At 36.0% G+C, this 24,891-nt stretch overlaps 1 protein-coding gene across 4 annotated transcripts in view; it reads left to right on the top strand.

Moving 5' to 3' along the window:
• Rundc3b (RUN domain containing 3B) overlaps nucleotides 1-24,891 on the top strand; it is a 201,850-nt gene that overhangs the window by 125,090 nt on the left and 51,869 nt on the right. For all 4 annotated transcript variants that reach the window (XM_074064842.1, XM_074064840.1, XM_074064839.1 and 1 more), the window contains exon 7: nucleotides 18,923-19,091. In XM_074064842.1, the coding sequence (XP_073920943.1) occupies nucleotides 18,923-19,091 (169 nt within the window). The remainder of the gene's footprint in view (nucleotides 1-18,922; nucleotides 19,092-24,891) is intronic.

Raw genomic sequence — 24,891 nt, 5'->3', positions numbered from 1 at the left:
GGGAGTTATGAGCCAAGATTTGTGGATGAAAGTGTGTGTGTGTGTGTGTGTGTGTGTGTGTGTTATAACAGCATTCAGGCATGTTGTTATTTTCCCCATTTTAAATAAAAAACAGAAAATATTCCCCAACACCACATTTACTTCTAGCTATTTCTCTGTGTCCTCCCCTTTTACACAAAATGTCTCCTGTTTCTTTTTTCCCCTCTCCATTTGCTCTTAAACTCTAAACTTTAATCCACACTCAAAAAACTACCATCAAAGTCAGCAGTGATCTCATTGCCAGATCCAAGTAAGATGAGAAGACTGTTGGATTTGGTGATGATAACTGAGATTTTGCTCTTCAAAACTACTCTGGTTTTCTTGCTCCTGTTTGCTCCTTCTTACTCTCCTTCAATTTCTCCTCATCTTCCCAGTCTCTAAATGTCGGGATAGTTCAGAGATCAGTCCTAGGAGCCATCTTCTCTATCTACACTCTAGGTAGTTTCTCCTCAGTGTTTCATGATTTTAAATGCTGTATATATGCAGCTCTTTCCTAGATATGTACTTCCAGCTAGGACACCACCTAAACTCCCAACTCATCCGTCCAGCTGCCAGCTTGACACTTTCACTTGGAGGTGTAATAAGCACCTCAAGTGTAACACGTATGAAACTGAACTCCTAATTTCTTTTCCACAAACTTTTCATTTAGTTTTTCCCATCCCAAGAATAGGTCTGTTATTGATTGTAGTTACTTATGGTGAAAACTTTGAAGTCATCCTAAATTCGATCTGTCAGAACCCACATAGGACTTGACAGCAAATATTTGAGCAATTTCACCTTAATTTACACCTGGAAATAGTCTTCAGGCCTCTACCATTGGCTTCTAGAGTTAATTTTTCATAGAGCAGTCAGAGTGATCCTTTTGATGTGTATGTTAGATCATTTTATTCCTCTTTTTAAAACTTTCCAGTTGTTTCTAACTCAAAAGACAAGACTCCTAAGTCGATGTGGCTTCCAGTACCTCTCTGACCTCATTTTCTGGTACTTGCCCTCTTTTTCACTATGCTCAGGAATACTGACTGGTCTTCTTGTTATTACTTGGGCACATTAGGCACATCTGTGCATAAGGCCTTTATCCTTTCTTCTATAGTAGGAAAGAAGTCTCTCTCAGATATTTTCATGGCTTGTCTCTAAAACTTCACTTACTACACCCTTACTCATGAAGCCTTCATTGAACTTCCCACCTAGAATAGCACCCTGTCTATGCTATGTTCTTTCCCACCTTAATATTTTTCCCATAGTGATCATGTATACCTAACATAAGTTGTATTCATTTTTTGTTTCCTTCAACTAGAGTATAAGCTCTAAAACCAAGGATTTTCATCTTAGATTGTTCATATGTGCTGAGTTCCTAGAACAGTACTTAACATGTAATAGACATGCAGTGGATACATGTTTTGAGAATTAATGAATGTCTTCTAGATTTTCTAATGCTTATTTATAGGATTAAAAATATTTCTTTGAAGGAGATAATGCTTTTAGAAATGTCAAGTTTTACCAGGCTGGAGATTTACAGTCTATATTTATTCTTTTACTGTTTGGTGGTACTGTGGTTTGTACTCAGTGCCTTGCACTTGCTAAGCAGGCTTTGTACCATTTGAGCCACACCCCAGCCCATTTATGTAGTTATTTTTCAGGTAGAGTCTTGCACTTTTTTGCCCAGGTTGGCCTCAGACTACAGTCCTCCTATGTGCCTCACATATGGCTGGGATTATAGCTTGCACAATTGTACCTGATCCTATATGTCTTTATTGAAAATAAAATTTTAATTAATAAAGAAGTTGAATGATAAGACTTATACCTTTGATTTAATAATTATAAATAGTAAAGCATTATATTTTTATTAAGAGAAAACCATTTTCCTGTTTTAAAATTTCCTTCATCAATAAAGTTTCTAAAATATTTTGCTCTTTAAGATATTTATACTGAAATGCTTGTAGTATAACTTATCCACTAAAAATATTTTCAGGATTTCAGTAACTTTTAGAATAAAACATACCTTTAAGAAAAGCAATTTTTTGTTGTTCATAGGATAAAATAACTTAAGTCTTAGCAAAACTCTATACACCCTTCCTAAATTGGCATAAACTTATAACTATGTCATTTTAATTTACCACTCATTCAACTTATTTGAACATTTGTAGCTTTGGTCATTGAAACATTGAGAGGCAATAGGGTATTGTAAGAAAAAATGTCATGTAATACCAGTTCCCCTTATTAGGACCATTCTGAATGAACTACTTATTTCTTACTCTTATTTTCTTTATTTGTTGGATGAATCTTTGTTTAAAGGTGTGCTAAATAGTAGAGTAATACTTCTTGTGGTTATCATTAGGATTAATGATAAAATGTATATGAAATGTTTCCATTAATACCTAGAAAACATTGTGGAGAGTATTCTCTTTCTTTCCCCTGTAAGGAACTTTCTCATCATCATTCTTTCCTTCCTTTTTCGATTTTTTTTTTTTTTGAGGCTCTAGGGGTTGAATTCTGGGTCTTTTGAGCCATACCCTAATCATGTTGCTTTTAGTTAGTTTGTCAGACAGGGACTTGGGTGGAATTTTTCTGAAGCCACCCTAGGAGCACAATTCTTCTACCTCCAGGTGCCTGGAAGGTGAAGACAAAAGCATGTGCTACCATGTCTGGCATATTTTTGAGAGAGGGTCTAAACCTACTTTTCAAATTAATACATAAAATCAAAGATTAAACTCTTCATGAGATAACTTGTTCTCAGAAATTTAAGTTGATTAATTTAGAAAGCAACTTACAGAACGTGGGATTTATTAAGGATTATGAATTACACACATGAATTTCTCTTCTATTTCCTGTGATTCTACTAAAATAATACTATAGAAAAATGTATGTATAAATCTACAGAACCAAGGAAAAATGAAAGTGGTCATTAACTGATAAGCGATCAAACCAGTATTTGTTGAATGCTTGCTAAGTTCTAGACACTATTCTAGCTGCTAAGAAAAAAGCCAGGGACATACAGACTAAATCCATTTCCTCCTATCTCTTACATAAATAAACCATATAGTACATTAGATGGCAATAGATAGCATTTATGTTGTAGCATAAAATAAGAAAAGGAGACTAGTACAAGTAAATTATAGTGTCTTTTTTGGCAGTACTCATATTTGAACTCAGAGTCTTGTACTTGTGATAAAGGTAGATGTTCTAACACTTGAGCTGCACTCCTTCCCCTTATTTCCTACAGTTATTTTTCAGATAAGGTCTCTTGTTTTTTCCCTAGCCAGCTTTGGGTCATGATCCTGCTACCACTGCTTCCCAAACAGCTGAGATTATAAGCATGAACCATCATGCCTAGCTTGTTTGTTAAGATGGGGGTCTCAGTAACTTTTTCCCTGAGCTGGCCTTGAACTCTGATCATTCAGATTTCTACTTCCTGTGTAGCTTGGATTATACTGTGTACCACCATGCCCAGTGTAATTTGTAATGTTTAAATCAAGTGGTTAGGCTAGGTCTTATTTTAAAGATGAGATTTTAGTAAAGATGATGGAGCAAGCCTATAGATAGGCAGATCACAGTCTAGGCAGTGAGAGAGAAGTTTCAAAGGCCCTGAAGCAGAGAATGCCTGAAGTATTTGAGGGACCATAGGAGGCCATGTGGATGAAGAGCTTGAAGGAGAGTTGTACTTAAGGTTAGAGAGATCAGATGTGATTGACAACGTTGAAATAAACCAGCAGACATAGAAGTGATAATTCACAAAAGCAGAGTGGAACAATCCATCATGAGTGAGTCAGAAAAGAATGGTAGTTAAAACACAGGTAATTGACAGGATTCCAAGATGGCAGCTAGAGGGAGGAAGCAGAAAGTGTGCCTCCTAAAGTAAAATCCTGGAGAGACGCTGGAGATACACCTTACAGGCAAAACCACCAAGAAGAGGCAAAACTTTGACCCTTCCACACCTCCAGCCTGCGCAGAGCATCTCCACTTCACATTAAACGGAGAAACCAGGAGGCCTCCGGGCCACTGCCAGACTCTGGCACCCAGACAGCTTGGGAAGATACGGACCATGAGGTTAGCTAAGTGGTATGTGGTACTCCCACAGACAACCCTGGGCCAGATCAGCATAGCCCCCTGGACAGACCGACCCCCCACCCAGGAAAAAAAAGAGAAACTGAGTAATAAGCAATAAGAACAATAAAGACACGTAGCAAAGAGGGTGGGGTGCCGGGCTGGAGAAGGCAGGAGTGGTGGCACACGCCCAGCAACCAGGAGCAGGAAAGCTTGTAAAAGTGATGGTGGGAAGAAAACTCCACAGGAGAGGGGGGGAAAGACTCACTTCCCACGTGAGCTGTAAATACACATGCCAGCCTGAGAAAGTGGGTGCAGTGTCACCTCCCCCAGTGTGCTTGGAGAGGGGAAAGCTTGTAGCAGTGGCTTGCGCTGCAAGGCGAGTGCTAAACTCACCCTTGAAGTCTGCATAAATAAAGCCTCCAGCAACAGCAGGCTGACAGCAGCGGGCAGGCAAGCCACAGCTGCAGATAGCAGTTCACAGACCTGTCTCCAGACTCTTTTTTTTTTTTTTAATCTTCACTCTCTCCCTACCTTTGATGAGACAACAACAGAACTATACCTGCATGCTGAAAAACTTACTGAAACTGTATTGCATTTGAACTTGGGACACATTGTGGGGGTTTTTTTTTTTGTTTTGTGTGGTTTTGTTTTATATAATTTTTCCCCTTTGATGAGACAACTACAGAACAACATCTGAGGCACCATCTCCAGGATTGGAGGCTGAGGGACAAACACCAAAATTATTAAGACTGAAACGTCATTGCATTTGAACTTGGAGATTTTTTATATTTTTTTTTTTCATTTATTTATTTATTATTTTTATTTTTTATTTTCAATCCTCTCTATCTTCTCTAATGCCTTTTCAGCTTATAGTTGATTAGTACACTGTCTCTCCCTGTTTATATCTTTGAAACTTTTTTTGGTTTTTTTTTCTACTTGTTTATTTGTTTTTACCTTTTCTGTTAACTTCTTTGCTGTCCATATCCTCTCACCCTTCCATTCTAAATATCACTAGTGCTATTATTACAAGCCAGAAAATACTTAACTACACACAGTACAGGGACAATAACAACACCAAGGGCAATGATGGGAAGACAGAAAAAACAGGGAAACCAGTTTCCCCAGAGCAAAAAATTAGTACAGGAACCAGAGGGAAATGAAGAAAACAGATACTCAGACCCAGACTCCAACAAATGAAGATAAACTATGCCAAAGAACCCAATAAAGCCCTCAAGAATAATCTAAAAGAAGAAATACTACAAGTACTCAATGAGAATTTTATAGAGATGATAGTGGATATGGTCAACCAAAATGTACAGGAGACACTCAGAAATTCCAAGGCAACAAAAATAGAGAATTTGAAAAAGCAAAAGAAGAAATAAGGGTAACCATAGAAGTACTGTATAAACACAAAGTGAAACAAAGAACACAATTAATAAAGAGATAAATGAATTCAGGACAAAAATAGACAACATTAAAGAGGAAATGACCCAGGATATGGAAAACCTCAGAAAAAGAACAAAACAGAATTGCAAAACAAAACGGAAGACCAATCCAGCAGAATAGAACAACAGAAGACAGAATCTCAGAACTCAAAGATGAAATGGTAATTAAAGGAAAAACCGAAGAACTATTAGTTAAACAACTCAAGACCTGTGAAAAGAAAATGCAAGAACTCACCGACTCCATCAAAAGACCAAACCTGACAATCATGGGCATCGAAGGAAAAGAGGGGCCAGCAAAGGGTATGCATAATATGTTCAACAAAATAGTAACAAAATTTCCCAAATCTAAAGAAAGCTATTCCCATACAGATGCAATGGGCCTCTAGAACACAAAACAGACCAGATCAAAATAGAACTACCCCACAACATATCATCATTAAAACAACAAGTTCAGACTAGGGAAAGAATATTGAAGGCTGTAAGAGAGAAAAAACAAATAACTTACAACGGTAAACCCATCAGAATCACAGCAGACTTCTCAACAGATAAATTAAAGGCAAGAAGAGCTTGGAGAGAGACCTTCCGGGCACTGAATGAAAATAACTTCAACCCCAGGATACTCTACCCAGCAAAACTATCATTCAAAATAGATGGAGCAATAAAAGTCTTCCATGATAAGCAGAAACTAAAACAATATGTGACCACAAAGCCACCACTACAAAAGATTCTTCAAGTGATTCTGCACACAGAAAGTGAAACCCAACATAACCATGAAAGGACAGGCAGCACCAAACTACAGGAAAAGAAAAAGCAAGAAAGTAGAGAGTAACCTCAACTTAGGTACACACAATCAAACCTTCAAACGACTAAGACAACTAAATGACAGGAATCACCACATACCTATCAGTACTAACACTTAATGTTAACGGACTTAATTCACCCATCAAAAGGCATCACTTGATGAAATGGATTAAAAAGGAAGATCCAACAATTTGTTCCTTACAGGAGACCCATCTCACCAACAGAAATAAGCATAGGCTTAGGATGAAAGGCTGGAAGAACATTTACCAAGCCAATAGCCCACCAAAACAGGCAGGAGTAGCAAAAAATAACTCTCTGACAAAGTAGACTTCAAACCTACATTGATCAAATGAGATAAAGAAGGACATTCCATACTAATAAAAGGGGAAATAGACCAAAAGGAAATAATAATTATCAACCTACATGCACCCAATGTCAATGCACCCAATTTCATCAAACACACCCTGAAAGACCTAAAAGCATATATTAACTCCAACACAGTGGTTGTGGGAGACTTTAATACCCCATTGTCATCAATAGATAGGTCATCCAAACAAAATATCAATAAATTCAAGATCTAAAATGTACAATAAATCAAATGGGCCTACTTGATGTCTACAGAACATTTCATCCAACTTCTACACAATATACATTCTTCTCAGCAGCCCATGTAACCTTCTCTAAAATAGATCATATCCTAGGGCACAAAGCAAGCCTCAGCAAATATAAGAAAATAGAAATTATACCATGCATACTATCTGGTCACAATCCAATAAAACTAGAACTCAACAACAAAAGTAAAGACAAAAAACATGCAAGCAGCTGGAAACTGAATAACTCATTACTTAATGAACAATGGGTCATTGATGAAATAAAAGAGGAAATTAAAAAGTTCCTGGAAGTCAGTGAAAATGAAAACACAACCTACTGGAACCTATGGGACACAGCAAAGGCAGTAATGAGAGGAAAGTTTATAGCCATGAGTGCTTATATTAAACAGACTGAAAGATCCCAAATCAATGACCTAATGATACATCTCAAACTCCTAGAAAAACAAGAACAAGCAAATCCCAAAGCAAATAGAGGGAGAGAAATAATAAAAATAAGAGCTGAAATCAACGAAATAGAAACCAAAAAAACCATACAAAGAATTAATGAAACAAAAAGTTGGTTCTTTGAAAAAATAAACAATATCGTCAGACCCCTGGCAAACTTGACTAAAATGAGGAGAGAAAAAACCCAAATAAGTAGAATCAAGAATGCAAAAAAGGAGATAACAACAAACACTATGGAAGTCCAGGATATCATCAGAGACTATTTTGAGAACCTATATTCAAAAAAATTTGAAAATCTTAAAAAAATGGACAGACTTCTAGATACATACAATCATCCAAAACTGAACCATGAGGAATTTAATCACCTGAATAGATCTATAACACAAAATGAAATTGAAGCAGCAATCAAAAGTCTCCCCAAAAAGAAAAGTCCAGGACCTGATGGATTCTCTGCTGAATTCTATCAGACCTTTAAAGAAGAACTGTTACCAACCCTCCTTAAACTGTTCCACGAAATATAAAGGGAAGGAAAAGTGCCTAACACATTTTATGAAGCCAGTATTACACTTATCCCAAAACCAGGCAAAAACACCTCCAAAAAGGAGAACTATAGGCCAATCTCCTTAATAAACATTGATGCAAAAATCCTCAACAAAATAATGGCAAACTGAATTCAACAACACATCAAAAAGATTATTCACCATGACCAAGTAGGCTTCCTCCCAGGATTGCAGGGATGGCGCAACATACGAAAATCAATAAACGTAATAAACCGCACTAACAGAAGCAAAGACAAAAACCACTTAATCATCTCAATAGATGCAGAAAAAGCCTTTGATAAAATCCAACACAATTTCATGATAAAAGCTTTAAGAAAACTAGGAATAGAAGGAAAGTACCTCAACTTTATAAAAGCTATATATGACAAACCTACAGCCAGCATTATACTTAACAGAGAAACACTGAAACCATTCCCTCTAAAATCAGGAACCAGACAAGGATGCCCACTATCTCCACCCCTATTCAACATAGTACTGGAATTCCTAGCCAGAGCAATTAGGGAAGAAGAAGGAATAAAAGTAATACAAGTAGGTAAAGAAACTGTCAAAATATCCCTATTTGCAGACGACATGATCCTATACCTTAAACACCCAAAAAACTCTACTCAGAAGCTCCTGGACACAATCAATAGCTACAGCAAGGTAGCAGGATATAAAATCAACATAGAAAAATCATTAGCATTTCTAGACACTAATAATGAACAAAAAAAGAATATATGAAAACAATTCCATTTACAATAGCCTCAAACAAAATCAAATACCTAAGTGTAAACCTAACAAAGGATGTGAACGACTTCTACAAGGAAAACTATACACTTCTGAAGAAAGAGATTGAGGAAGACTATAGAAAGTGGAGAGATCTCCCATGCTCATGGATTGGTAGAATCAACAGAGTAAAAATGTCTATACTCCCAAAAGTAATCTACATATTTAATGCAATTCCCATCAAAATTCCAATGACATTCATTAAAGACATTGAAAAATCTACCGTTAAATTTATATGGAAACCCAAGAGGCCACAAATAGCCAAGGCAATACTCAGTCAAAAGAACAATGCTGGAGGTATCATGATACCTGACTTCAAACTATATTACAAAGCAATAACAATAAAAACAGCATGGTACTGGCACAAAAACAGACATGAAGACCAGTGGAACAGAATAGAGGACCCAGATATGAAGCCACACAACTATAACCAACTTGCCTTTGACAAAGGCACTAAAAATATACGATGGAGAAAAAGCAGCCTCTTCAACAAAAACTGCTGAGAAAACTGGTTAGCAGTCTGCAAAAAACTGAAACTAGATCCATATATATCACCCTATACCAGTATTAACTCAAAATGGATCAAGGATCTTAATATCAGACCACAAACTCTAAAGTTGATACAGGAAAGAGTAGGAAATACTCTGGAATTAGTAGGTATAGGTAAGAACTTTCTCAATGGAACCCCAGCAGCACAGTAACTAAGAGATAGCATAGATAAATGGGACTTCATAAAACTAAAAAGCTTCTGCTTAACAAAAGAAATGGTCTCTAAACTGAAGCGAACACCCACAGAGTGGGAGAAAATATTTGCCAGCTACACATCAGACAAAGGACTGATAACCAGAATATATAGGGAAGTTAAAACTAAATTCTCCCAAAACTAATGAGCCAATAAACAAATGGGCAAGTGAACTAAACAGAACTTTCTCAAAAGAAGAAATTCAAGTGGCTAAAAAACACATGAAAAAATGCTCACCATCTCTAGCAATAAAGGAAATGCAAATTAAAACCACACTAAGATTCCACCTCACTCCTGTGAGAATAGCCATCATTAGCAACACCACCAACTACAGGTGTTGGCGAGGGTGCAGGAAAAAAGGAACCCTCTTATACTGCTGGTGGGAATGTAAACCAGTACAACCGCTCTGGAAAGAAATTTGGAGGCTACTTATAAAAGCTAAACATTGATCTACCATTCTTCCAGCAATACCACTCTTGGGGATATACCCAAAAGACTGTGACACAGGTTACTCCAGAGGCACCTGCACACCCATGTTTATTGAGGCACTGTTCACAATAGCCAAGTTATGGTAACAGCCAAGATGCCCCACCACTGACGAATGGATCAAGAAAATGTGGTATCTATACACAATGGAATTTTATGCAGCCATGAAGAAGAACGAAATGTTATCATTTGCTGGTAAATGGATGGAATTGGAGAACATCATTCTGTGAGGTTAGCCTGGCCCAAAAGACCAAAAATCATATGTTCTCCCCGACATGCGGACATTAGATTAAGGGCAAACACAACAAGGGGATTTTGCTTTGTTCACAAGATAAAAGTGAGAGCACACAAGGGAGTTATGAGGATAGGTAAGACACCTAAAAAATTAGTTAGCATTTGTTGCCCTCAGTGCAGGAAACTAAAGCAGATAACCTTAAAAGCAACTGAGGCCAATAGGAAAAGGGGACCAGGAACTAGAGAAAAGGTGAGATCAAGAAGAATTAATCTAGCAGGTAACACACATGCACAGGAAATTAACGTGAGTCAACTCCCTGTATAGCTATCCTTATCTCAACTAGCAAAAACCCTCGTTCCTTCCTATTATTGCTTATACTCTCTCTTCAACAAAATTAGAGATAAGGGCAAAATAGTTTCTGATGGTTGTCGAGGGGGTTGGGGGGAGAGGGAGGGGGCGGAGTGGGTGGTAAGGGAGGGGGTGGGGGCAGGGGGGAGATATGACCCAAGCCTTGTATGCACATATGAATAATAAAAAATTTAAAAAACAAATAAAAAAAACAGAGACAACATAAAAAAAAAAACCCACAGGTAATTGGGCTCATAGATCCTTGGGAATTAGTGCAGTATCTGATAGAAAGGATAGGAGAAGGCTGCAGAAAACAGTAATGTAGAAAACAAAAAAACATGAACAAAGAAAATTTCATTAGTACTCTCCAAAAGATTTTGAGGATACTTTTCCTTAAGATAAGATCAGGATTCTATGAAAATTAAGTATAGAATAAGAATATGCTGCGTATACCTAAGTTAAAAGTTAAAAAATTAACAGGACTGAGATAGAGTTCATCAGTTGAGTATTTACCTAGCATGTGCAAAGCCCTGGATTCTACCTCCAGCACTTCAAAAAGAAATTAAAAGTTGAAGAAATGTCCTGGAAAGTTGATTAAATTCAAGATGTAGAAATGAAAAAATGTGAGATAAAAATGCATAGAATATTAATCCAAGTGGTTACGTATCAGACAAGTAATTGGTGGTCTAGAAAGAAAGAAGGGCAGAATTTATAAAAGATACAGTTTAAGAAAAATTTTCAAAGAAGGCAGCCATAAAAAAGCTTCATAATGATAATAAAATTTCAAACAGTGGGGTAGGGGAAGAAAGAGGAAAATGCGAAAAGGAGAGGAGGAAAAGGGAAGGAAGATTCCACGGAGGAAAAAAGTATTATGCACCGTAGAAAGTGAATTTTTTAGCCAGGTCTGGTTGTATACATCTGCCTTCTTAGCATCTGTGAGGGTAAAGCAAGAGGGTCTGAAGGTTGAGGGCAGCCTAGCAACATAGCAATGTCCCTTCTCAAAAAAAATTTAAAAAATAAAAATAATAAATAGATAAAATATTATTCTATAAGAATGGAATTGGAAGAAGACAGAAGTGGGATAGAGACTGTTTTCATGGTAAGATAGTACTTACAGGGGAGCATGTAACTTAGTCATTCACATTTGTGTTAGACACCTGAGACATTTTCTTTTAAATGAAAAATTTAGTAATTGCAAGCTTCAGCAAGGTAAATATAAATCCTTGATTTTACAATGTGCTTTTTCTTATTTTTTAGTTTCTTACCCAGCTATTCCTTTTTGGTATTTAGGGAACTGTTCCTAGTATATAGGGTAATTGCTTTGATCTTTTTTTATTCATAAAATGTCTTGTTAAGATCTTTTTTATTTACATAAGTTTAATATTGTAAATAGGCAAAAGGAGCAGAACATAATTGGAATTTTAACAATCTAACTGAATACCTATAAAGCTACAGTCAGTATATATTACCTTATCACTATTTCTGATATGACAAGATACTCCTTTATAATTTCCATGATAAAGCGTTTCCAAATTTGTTTAGATTTTGAACTACACTAAGACAAGATTAGTACTTTATAACTTACTTTTATTGCTTATTTATATACATTCCTTTAAACATAAAAAAGAGTTGAGCATAGTGGTGTACATCTGCAATACCAGCATTCAGGAGGCTGAGGCAGGAGGAGCACAACTTCTGGGCTACATAGTGAATTCCAGGCCAGCCAGAGCTATATAGCAAGACCCTGTCTCAAAAATGGTAAATAAATAAACAATTTTTATATACAAAAGCTCTTTATTAGTACCTTTAAATGAATTTGTATTCTAGCAAAATGGAAAGGAAGTAGTCAAACTATCCCTATTTGCAGATGACATGATCTTATATCTAAAAGACCTGAAAAACTCCACCAAAAAACTCTTAGACACCATAAACAGCTTCAGCAAAGTAGCAGGATATAAAATGAATTTACAAAACCCAGTAGCCTTTCTGTACATGAACAAAGAAAAGACTGAAAAAGAATATAGGAAAATAACTCCATTTGCAGTAGCCTGAAATACCTAGAAATAAACTTAGCAAAGGACGTGAAAGACCTCTACAAGGAAAACTATAAACCACTGAAGAAAAAAATTGAAGACTATAGAAGATGGAAAGAGCTCTCATGTTCATGGATTGGTAGGATCAATATTGTGAAAATGGCTATATTATCAAAAGCAGTCTACATGTTCAGTGCAAGTCCCATCAGAATTCCAATGACATTCATTGCAGAGATTGGAAAATGAACCTTAAAGTGCATCTGGAAGCACAAAAGGCTGCGAACAGCCAAAGCAATTCTGAGCAAAAAGAACAATGCTAGAGGTATTACAATATCCGACTTCCAAATATATTACAGAGCCATAGCAATAAAAACTGCATGGTACTGACACAAAAACAGATATGAAGACCATTTGAGCAGAATAGAAAACACAGATGGAGAAAAAACAGCCGTTTCAACAAATGTTGCTGGGGAAAGTGGATATCTACATGGAGAAAACTGAAACTAGATCCATGTCTGTCACCCTGTGCAAGTATCAACTCAAAGTGGATTAAGGACCTTAGTACATGTGTGGTTTAGTTGTATTTAAAAAAGACTGTCTGTTAAAGATATTTTACAGAATGAAATTCTTTGATTCAGTTGCTTGATTAAAAGAGTATGGATGACAGTATAAGATAAACAAGCCACTATACAAAATGTTGCTTTCAGAAATAATGCAAAGTGCAGAAAATTGAAATTAGATTCATGTCCGTCACCCTGGATAAGTATCAACTCAAAGTGGATTAAGGACCTTAATATAAGACCTAAAACTTTGAATCTATTGCAGTAAAAAACAGGGAATTAATAGGCACAGGCAACAAATTCCTCAATATAACTCAAATGGCTCAGCAATTAAGAAAAAGGATTGACAAATGGAACTACATGAAATTAAAAAGCTTCTGCACAACAAAAGAAATGGTCTCTAAATTGAAGAGGCTGCCCACAAAATGGGGGAATATCTTTGCCAGCTATACATCTGACAAGGGATTGATAACCAGAATACATAAGGAGCCCAAAAAATTAAACTCCCCGAAATTCAATGACCCAAATGGGCAAAGGAAATGAGCAGACCTTTTTCAAAGGAAGATGTCCCAATGGCTAAAAAAAATAAAAACACATGAAGAAATGCTCATCATCCCTGGCATGCAAATCAAAACTGTGTTAAGATTCCATCTCATTCCTGTTAGAATGGCTACCATCAAGAACACATACAACAACAAATGTTGGTGAGGATGTGGGGAAAAAAGAACCCTCATACACTACTGGAGGGAATGTAAAAATTAATACAACCACTATGGAGAACAGTATGAAGGCTCCTCAAAAAACTAAAAATAGAACTGCCATATGATCTAGCAATTTCATTCCTAGTGATATACCCAAAGGACTGTAATTCAGGTTACAACAAAGGCACCTGCATACACATGTTTATTGCAGCATTATTCACAATAACTAAGCTATAGAAATAGCCAAGATTCCCCATTACTGATGAATGGATTAAGAAAATGTGTTATTTATATACAATGGAATTTTGTTCAGCCACAAAAAAGAATGAAATTTTGTCATTTGCAGGTAAATGGATGGAACTGGAGAACATCATCTTAAGTGAAGTTAGCCAGGTTCATAAGGCCAAAAGTCACGTGTTTTCTCTCATATATACAATATAGATCTACATTAATATAGAAGTATTATGAAAAACAGGTCACACTAAGAGGAGGTCATATACAAGAGGGAGAGTGTAAAAGAACGAAATTAAGAAGGTGAATATGGTTGATGTACTCTCTCTACAAGAATAAATATAGAATTTTTAAACCTGTTTTTAAACATAAGAAGGGGACTAAGGCAGAAAGGAGAAAAATAGAGGAAATGAACCAATTTGGGATATATATATATATATATTTGGAGATGTCACAGGGAAACTCCCTGTATAACTATCTTAAACAATGTCATTTTTTTTTTTTACAAAAGTGCAGAATCAGAAGGCAGAACAGGTCCTGCCTAGGGATGTTGGCACCAGTAGGAAAGAGGTGGGGAAAGGGCGTTGGGAGGATGAATATAGTGCAAATACTGTGTACACATGTATGTGTTGAAGCTATTACAAGAATGGGGAGAGGAAGGAAAAAGGAGAGTGATGAGAGGGTTGAATTAAAAAAATTAAATAAATCTGTATTCTATCATTGTCAGAGCATCTTATATTACTTTAAAAGTAGTCTGAATAAATGAGAAGTATAATAGTTATCTTCTTGCCTTTTTTCCTTTCAGAGCTGGGGATCAAACCCAGGGCCTCACACATGCTAGGCAAGCACTTTACCCCTGAGCTACACCCCCAAACCCATTTATTCTCTGTATTTCACATTCAGTAGATTTAAAGATGCACTTCTGTCACATTTAATATTTCTGACAATCTCTGGCATGCCATTATTTGTTAACATTGTTTTTTATCTTAGTGGTTCATAAAATAATGGTACATCTTTTATTTGATATTCTCCTGGAATTGATGAAATGTGATACACATACTACTTGGAACATACAGTTTCAAGAAATCATGACAGCTACATGTAATAACCTCCCTCTTCCTGGCCCTCCTCCAATCCCAGACCACATATTGAGCTTTGTTTGTCATAAAGTGCAACTGGATGCCTTTAGATTTTTTAACTTACTATTGTGAGATAAAATTCACAAATAAAAAATACAGATATATAATATAAATTATTAAGTATATGTTGGACAGTCACTAGTTATAGGTATAGAATACTTTGTCAGCATTGCCAAAGGCCTGCTTTTATCTCTTCATTATCACAGCCTGTTGTCCCCTGAACGGTAGTCACTATTCTAACAATTTTGGTAATCATTTCATTTCTTTCTTCTAAGATTTACCCTATTTCCTATTTCCTACATACCATAGAGTGGTTATACTTGTTTTATAAATGGAATAATAGTGTATTCTTTGTGTTCAGCTTTTATGCACAGCATTGTTGTAAGATTCATTTGTGTTGTTGTGTGTAGATGTCAATCATTCATTTCCACAACATAGTAGTAGATCATTACATGACATAAAAAGTTCTTTGTCCATTTTACTGTTGGAAGATATATTGGAAAGCTTCAGAGAAAGGGCATGTAATATTGCTATGAATTTTTCTGTGTATTTCCTTATGCATATTGTGTGCATATTTGCTAAGAGTGAAATCATTAGGTAAAAAGCTATGTTTATCTTCAACTCCATTAGATAATGTCAAACCATTTTCTAAAGAGTTGTAATAATTTAAACTTCTGTTGCTCATGATCCTCACAGTAAGAATTAGTATAAATGAATCTTATGATTTTTCATTTGCATTTATTAATGAGATTGAACACATCCATATTTTTAATGACTGTTTGGATTTTTTGTGTAAATTGACTTTTCAAATATTTTCTCCTTTTGTACTGGGTTATCCATTTTTTTTCCTACTGACTTACAGGAGTTCTTTATGTATATGAACCCTTTGTTATATGTATTGTAAAATTCTTCTCCCAGGTTGTAGCTTGCTTTTTCACTCTGCTATGGCATCTTTTGAAGTTATTAGTTTAATGTAGTATTTGCAGTCTTCTGTGGTAAATTTTTGTGAATGTTATATGAGATTATTGAAGTAAAAAGTGTGCTTTATTTCACTGTAGATACATCATGTTAGGTATGCAGCTTATGTCCTCTATAATCCTCAATTCTTGTCTATATAATCTCTCACTGTCAAGATAGATGGCATTCTCCAACTACTACTATGCTTTTCAATATCTGGTGCAGTTTTTGCTTTATGAGTGTTGATGCTATGTTACTTGGTAAACAAATTTAGAGTTAGTATCTGACTTTATTACTGTCATATAGTACTTTTTAACACAAGGGTAACTGCTTCTGGTGCGAAGAATTTAATCCCAATAGTTTTTATGTTTATCTGATCCATCTTTATTCAGTCTTACTTTAGTCAGCAAGATTAACTCCTCTCAAATCATTTACATTGAAACTTTAAAATATACTTTAGGAGAATCTCTTGATTTTACATAAGTTTTATATGTATAGCATATACTTGGTTTTTCTGTTGTTGTAGGTTTTTTTCTCTTAATTGGTAATTTTAGCCCATTTGTACTTACTGACATTGATTTGTGATCAAGGTTGTTGTTATTATACAAGTTTTTGTCTGCATATTCTTTTGTGGGAGACAGTATTGGGGTTTGTTAGCCCTTTTTTTTGGTTTTTTTTTGGTGGCAATGGAGTTCGAACTCAGGGCCTCATGCTTGTTAGACAGGTGCCCTTACTGCTTGAGCCACTCCTCCAGCCGGACTTGATTTCTTTCTTTCTTTCTTTTTTTTTTTTTTTTGGTGGTAGTGGGGCTTGAACTGAGGACCTGACACTTGCTAGACTTACTAGGCAAGTGCTTTACCACTTGAGCCACTCCATCAGCCCTCAGTATTGGGGTTTGAACTCAGGGTCTCATACTTGCTAGGCAGGAGCTCTACCACTTGAGCCACTCTGCATATTCTTATTGCTAGTAATACCTATTTTGACCTGGAGACTATCAGTTACAGTAGCTATAATGCCCACAGATACCTATTTCTCTAGTTGGTACTATTGAACATAGTACCAGTAGCCACATGTGGCTGCTTAGTGCCTGGAATGTGAAGACTGGTGTGATAGAAGAACTAATTTTTTATCTAAATTTAATTCTAATTAATCCAAACTTAAACACTGATGCAACATTGTTGAAAGAAGTTGAAGAAGACCTCAGAAAATAGAAAGATATCCCTGTTCAAGGGTTAGAACACTTAATATTGTTAACAAGGCAGTACTCCTAAAATCAATCCACAAATTTAATGTAGTCACTATCAAAATTTCATTATCTTTTTGAACAAGCAAATAGGCTGATCCTAAAATTTGTGTAGTATTCTCAGGCACCCCATAGCCAAAATATCTTGTAGAAGAAGTACAAAATTGGAGACTTGTGCTTCTGATTTCAGAATTTGCTGCAAATCTCCAATAATCAAAGCGCTGTGTTACTGACATAAGGATAGACATACAAATCAACAGATTTAAAGGAAGATCCCAGAAATATACCTGTATATTATGATCAACAGATTTTTGAAAAGGGTACCAAAACCATTCAATGGAGAAAGAGTTGTCTTTTCACCAAATAGTACTGAAACAACTGGATATCCATATGTAAAAGAATGGGTTTGGACCTTAAATATCTATCATACATAAAAATTAATTCAAAATAAATCTTAAAACCTAGATGTAAGAGGCTAGAGCTATAAAATCTTATAAGGAAAAGTGGTATATTTTCATAACTTTTGAATTAGGCAAATGTTTCTTAAGTGTGACACTAAAACACAAACAACAAAACAAAAAAAATGGGTTTCATCACAGTACAAAGTTTGTGAATCAAAGGACACCATCAAACACTTGGAAAGCTTACCCAAATTGGGGAAAAAAATTGCAAATCATAACCTAATAAGGATCTAGTATCCAGAATATATAAATAACTGCTACCACTTAGCAACAAAAAGGTAATCTAATTTTAAAATTTCACAAAGTGGGCATTAGTATTACTATTCAATCCTTAAATTAGACAGTCATCTTCGGACACTTTCTTTTTTCTATCTCCTTTATCTTTTTTTCACCTTATTCTGTGCAACTCTGCCATACTGATGTCATACAGAATTTTTAAATGGATTGTAATGAGAATTCTCTCCCTGCCTGTCTTCCCAGTTAGAAATGCTCATGTCGGGGGGGACTACACTTGTTATCTTCTTCTTCTAGTTAAAGCTGTGCTGACCTTGAACACTACCCTGTGTTATAGTAATCATAATAATAATTAATTATTATTAAATAATAATAAATATTATTATTTATTATGTAAATAATGTCATAATCATTGGCATGTCCTACTGTTTTTTTGTCTTGCACTGAAGATTGGATGGCCAGTGGTTGGTCCATGAAGGACAGGAAAAGAACCAGCTAGAAAGTCCTTATCAGCACATCTGGGATTTCTTGTTCTCTTATCTGGAATCCTTTCTGTCTCCTGTGGGTGCTCTCACAGTTTTTATGTTACTTCCTTAGATCTATAAATCTCACTTGAACTTTGGCACCTCTAGTCTTGATTTTGTGACAGGGAGATGGGATCCCATTTCACTTGCCTTTTTTTTTTTCAGGAAACAAGACTTTATATTATTATAATTCTATCCTTACTGTGAAGTGGTTTGGAGTTTACTTACCAGTAGCTTACAAACACAGAAGTGTTAATCTTAAGAATCAAATTGGAATATATTATTCACTGTATTTCTTTATTAACCTTGGTCTTTCCAGTTCTGATAGCATCAGCAGTGATGAGGAGGAGCTCAGGACTTTCGGAAGCAGTGACAGTGAAAGCAGCACTCCAGAGAACGTGGGACCTCCTCTCATCATGGATGAGAACAGCTGGTTCAACAAGTGTAAGAGAGTGAGGCAAAAGTATCAACTTACCCTAGAACAGAAGGTATATGTCACTTGCCAAAGGTTGTTTAATTTGACTTTATTTTTTGCCTTTAGATTATCACTGTCAAAAGACCTTTTTTTTTTTTAATCATTCCTTTTTTTGTGCATACATTGCTTGGGCCATTTCTCCCCCCTGCCCCCTGCCCTCTCCCTCCCAACCACCTCAATTCCAGGCAGAACCTGTTCTGCCCTTTTCTCCAGTTTTTTTGAAGAGAAGACATAAGCAATAATAAGAAAGACATAGTGTTTTTGCCAGTTGAGATAAGGATAGCTATACAGAGAGATCCCTAGAATTTCTTCCATACACAAGTGTATTAAAACCCGAATTGATTCATCTCTACTTGACCTCTTCACTACTTCCCAGTCACCTTCCCATATTGACCTCTGTCGTTTTAAGGTTACTGTATTAGCTCCTCTGTAGTGGGGACATCAAAGACTTTCAAGTTTGGGTTTCCTACCTTTCCCTATTCCTCCTGTATGTGCTCTCCCCTTAGCATGTGACCCAAGCCCAACAACATTGCTGCATTTGCCCTAGATCTAAAGTCTGCATGTGAGGGAGAACATATGATTTTTGGTCTTTTGAGCCTGGCAAACATCGCTCAGGATGATGTTCTCCAGTTCCATCAATTTACTTGCGAATGATAAGATTTCATTCTTCTTCATGGTATAAATACCACACTTTCTTAATCCATTCGTCAGTAGTGGGGCATCTTGGCTGTTTCCATAACTTGGCTATTGTAAATAGCACTGCAATAAACATGGGTGTGCAGGTGCCTCTGGAGTAACCTGAGTCGCTTTCCTTTGGTTATATCCCCAGGAGTGGGATTGCTAGATCATACAACATATCTATGCTTAGATTTTTAAGAAGCCTCCATATTGTTTTCCAGAGTAGTTCACTAGCTTGCATTCCCACCAGCAGTGTATAAGGGTTCCTTTTTCCCCATATACTCAACAACACCCATTGGTGGTGGTGTTTTTGATGGTAGCTATTCTAACAGGGGTGAGGTGGAATCTTAGTGTGGTTTGGATTTGCATTTCCTTTATTGCCAGAGATGGTGAGCATTTTTTCATGTGTTTTTGGCCATTTGAATTTCTTCTTTTGAGAAAGTTCTGTTTAGTTCACTTGCCCATTTCTTTATTGGTTCATTGATTTTGGGAGAGTTTAGGTTTTTGAGTTCCCTGTATATTCTGTTATCAGTCCTTTGTCTGATGTATACATGGCAAATATTTTCTCCCTCTCTATGGGTGGTCTCTTCAGTTTAGAGACCATTTCTTTTGTTGTGTAGAAGCTTTTTAATTTTATGTAATCTCATTTGTCCATCCTTTCTCTTAGTTGCTGAACTTCTGGGGTTGTATTGAGGAAGTCCTTGCCTATACCTGTTGCTTCCAGAGTATTTCCTGCTCTTTCTTGTACTAACTTTAGAGTTTCGGGTCTGATATTAATGTCCTTTATCCATTTTTGACTTGATACTAGTATAAGGTGATAAACATGGATCTAGTTTCAGTTTTTTGCAGGCAGATAACCACTTTTCCCAGCAACATTTGTTGAAGAGGCTGTCTTCTCTCCATCTTATGCTTTTGGCACCTTTGTCAAAAATAAGGTGGGCATAGCTGTATGGATTCATATCCAAGTCCTCTATTCTGTTCCACTGGTCTTCATATCTGTTTTTGTGCTAGTACCATGCTGTTTTTATTGCTATTGCTTTGTAATATAGTTTGAAGTCAGGTATTGTGATACCACGAGCATTGCTCTTTTGCTGAGTATTGCCTTGGCTGTTCGTGGTCTCTTGTGTTTCCAAAATGAACTTTAGGGTAGATTTTTCAGTCTCTGTGATGAATGTCATTGGGATTTTGATTGGAATTGTGTTGAACATGTAGATTGCTTTTGGTAGAATAGCCATTATGAATCCATGAGCATGGGAGCTCTTTCCACCTTCTGTAGTCTTCCTCGATCTCTTTTTTCAGGGGTTTGTAGTTCTCCTTGTAGAGGTCATTCACATCCTTTGTTAAGTTTACTTCTAGGAATTTGATTTTTTTGAGACTATTGTAAATGGAATTGTTTCCATATATTCTTTCTCAATTTGTTTGTTGTTGGTATATAGAAAAGCTAATGATTTTTGTAAGTTGATTTTGTATCCTGCCACTTTGCTATAGCTGTTTATGGTGTGTAGGAGTTTTGAGGTAGAGTTTTTTAGGTCTTTAAGATACCGGATCATGTCTGCAAATAAGGATATTTTAACAGTTTCTTTACCTTTGTGTTCCTTTTATTTCTTCTTTTTGCCTAATTCCTCTGGCTAGGAATTCCAGGACTGTGTTGATCAGGAGTGGGGATAGTCGGCATCCTTGTCTCATTCCTGATTTTAGGGAAAATGGTTTCAGTTTTTCTCCGGTAAGTATGATGTTGGCTATAGTTTTGTCATATATAGCCTTTACAATGTTGAGGTACATTCCTTCTATTCCTAGTTTTCTTAGAGCTTTTATCATGAAGTGGTGTTGAATCTTATCAAAGGCTTTTTCTGCATCTGTTGAGATGATCAAGTGGTTTTTGTCTTTGCTTCTATTAATATGCTGTATTAAATTTATAGATTTCCATTTGTTGAACCACCCCTGCATCCCTGGGATGAAGCCAACTTGGTCATGGTGAATGATCTTTCTGATATGTTGTTGGATTTGGTTTGCCATTATTTTATTGAGGATTTTTGCATCAATGTTCATTAAGAAGATTGGCCTATAGTTCTCCTTTTTGGAGGTATCTTTGTTTGGTTTTGGGATGAGTGTAATACTGCCTTCATAAAATGAGTTAGGCAGTTTTCCTTCCCTTTCCATTTCATGGAACAGTTTAAGGACAGTTGGTATTAGTTCTTCTTTAAAGGTCTGATAGAATTCAGCAGAAAATCTATCAGGTCCTGGACTTTTCTTTTTCGGGAGATTCTTTATTGCTGCTTCAATTTCATTTTCTGTTATCGGTCTATTGAGGTGATTAATGTCCTCTTGGTTCAATTGTGGATGGTCATAAGTATCTAGAAATTTGTCCGTTTCTTCAATATTTTCAAATGTATTAGACTATAGATTCTCAAAGTAGTCTCTGATGATTTCCTGGATTTCCGTGGTGTTTGTTGTTATTGCTCCTTTTGCATTTCTGATTTTACTGATTTGGGCTTTTTCTCTTCTCATTTTAGTCAGGTTTGCTGGGGGTCTGTCAATCTTGTTTATTTTTTCAAAGATCAAGCTTTTTGTTTCATTGATTCTTTGTATGTTTTTTTCTATGTTAGTTTCTATTTCATTAATTTCAGCCCTTAGTTTTATTATTTCAGTCCTTCTGCTTGTTTTGGGATTTGCTTGTTCTTGTTTTTCTAGGAGTTTGAGATGTAGCATTAGGTCATTAATTTGAGATCTTTGTGTCCTTTTAATATATGTACTCATGGGTATAAAATTTCTTCTTAGGACTACATTTGCTGTGTTCCATAGGTTCTGGTAGGTCATGTTTTCATTTTCATTATCTTCCAGGAACCTTTTAATTCCTCTTTTATTTCATCAATGACCACTGATAATTGAGCAATGTGTTGTTCAGCTTCCAGTTGTTTGCATGTTTTCTACTGTTGTTTTTGTTGTTCAGTTCTAGTTTTAATGCACTGTGATCAGATAGAATGCATGAGATTATTTCTGTTTTCTTATATTTGCTGAGGCTTGCTTTGTGCCCTAAGATATGATCAATTTTGGAGAAGGTTCCAGGAGCTGCTGAGAAGACTGTATATTGTGTGGAAGTTGGATGAAATATTCTGTAGACCTCAGGTAGGTCCATTTGGTCTGTGGTGTGATTTAGTTCTAGAATTTCTTTATTGATTTTTTGTTTGGATGACCTATCTGTTGGTAATGGGGGTATTAAAGTCTCCCACTACAATTGTGTTGGAGTCTATATACGCTTTTAGGTCCTTCAGAGTATGTTTGATGAAATTGGGTGCACTGATGTTGGGTGCATATAGGTTGATAATTGTTATTACCTTTTGGTGTATTTCTCCTTTTATTAATATGGGGTGTCCTTCTTTATTTCATTTGATCAATGTAAGTTTGAAGTCTACTTTGTCTGAGATAAGTATTGCTACTCCTGCCTGTTTTCAGAGGCCATTGGCTTTGTAAATCTTCTTCCAGCTTTCACCCTAAGCCAGTGCTTTTTTCTGTCAATGAGTTGGGTCTCCTGTAAACAACAGCTTGTTGGATCTTCCTTTTTAATCCAGTTTGTCAAATGGTGTCTTTTGATGGGGGAGTTAAGTTAACATTCACTGTTAATATTTATAGGTATGTGGTGATTCCTGTCATTTAGTTGTTTTTGTTGTTTAAGGGTTTGGTTGTGTGTAGTTGAATCAGTGTTACTCTCTGATTCCTTGTCTTTTCTTCTCCTGTGGTTTGGTACTGCCTGTCCTCTCATGGTTTTGTTTGCTTTCATTTTCTGTGTGCAGAATTCCTTGAAGAATCTCTTGTAGTGGTGGCTTGGTAGTCATGTATTGTTTTACTATCTGTTTATCGTGGAAGACTTTTAATGCTCCATTTGTTTTGAATGATAGTTTTGCTAGGTAAAGTATCCTAGGGTTGAGGTTATTTTCATTCAGTGCCCAGAATACCTCACTCCATACCCTTCGTGCTTTTAATGTTTCCATTGAGAAATCTGCTATGATTTTGGTGGGTTTACCTTTGTGTGTTACTTGTTTTTTCTCTCTTACAGCCGTCAGTATTCTTTTTCTGTTTTCTGTGCTGGTTGTTTTAATGATATGTCATGAGGTAGTTCTATTTTGGTCAAGTCTGTTTGGTGTCCTGGAGGCTGCTTGTACCTGAATGGGCTTAGCTTTCTCTAGATTTGGGAAATTTTCTGTTATTATTTTGTTGAATATATTACACATTTTTTTGCTTGTACCTCTTCTCCTTCAATGCCTATTATTCCAGGTTTGGTCTTTTGATGGAGTCAGTGAGTTCTTGCATATTCATTTTATAGGTCTTGAGTTTTTGACTAATGGCTCTTCAGTTTTTCCTTTAATTTCCTTTTTATCTTTAAGTTTTGAGAGTCTGTCTTCTGCTGTTCTAGTCTGCTGGAGTGCCATTCCATTGTGTTTTGTGTTCTGTTTCATTCTTCTTTCTGAGGTTTTCCATATCATGGGTCACTTCCTTTTTAATATTGTCAAATTTTTACTTTAATTCATTTATTTCTCTATTTATAGTGTTTATTTAGGCCTCCTGTGAGTTCACTTATTTGTTTCTCTGTCTTCTCATATTTTTTATCTTTGGTGTCTTGAAATTTCTTGTACGTTTTTGTTAACCATGTCTAGTAACATCTCCATGAAATTCTCAGTGATTATTTGCAGGGTTTCTTCTTTGAGGATGTTCTTGTGGGCATTGTTGGGTTCCTTGGCATCGTTTATCTTTGTTTTGTTGGAGTCTGAAACTGGGTACCCATTTTCTTCATCTCTCTCTGAATCCTGTATTAAATTATTTTTGGGGGAGAATGGTTTCCATCCCTTTTTCATCTTCCCATTGCTCCATGGTACTGTGTAACTATGTTCTTGATAGGCTAGTTGGTGGTTTCAGTCACCTGTTTTCTTTCCCTTGGTTTAATTTTGTTTTGTGGCTGTATTGGGCTTTTAGCTTAGTGTGTTTGTGCTAGTTCTGTCCCTAGTCAGGTGTAACTTAGTATTAACTAATTCACAATAGTAAAACTAACAAAACAAAACAAAAAAGAAAAAAGAAAAAAAAAGCCCGATGAACGATTAAACACAAACAAACAAGAAGCAAAACAAACAAATAAACACACA

This window comes from Castor canadensis, chromosome 2, assembly GCF_047511655.1.
Source record: "Castor canadensis chromosome 2, mCasCan1.hap1v2, whole genome shotgun sequence".
Lineage (NCBI taxonomy): Eukaryota > Metazoa > Chordata > Mammalia > Rodentia > Castoridae > Castor > Castor canadensis.
Note: the sequence above shows the minus strand (reverse complement) of the source record. Positions and strands in the feature narration are given on the sequence as shown.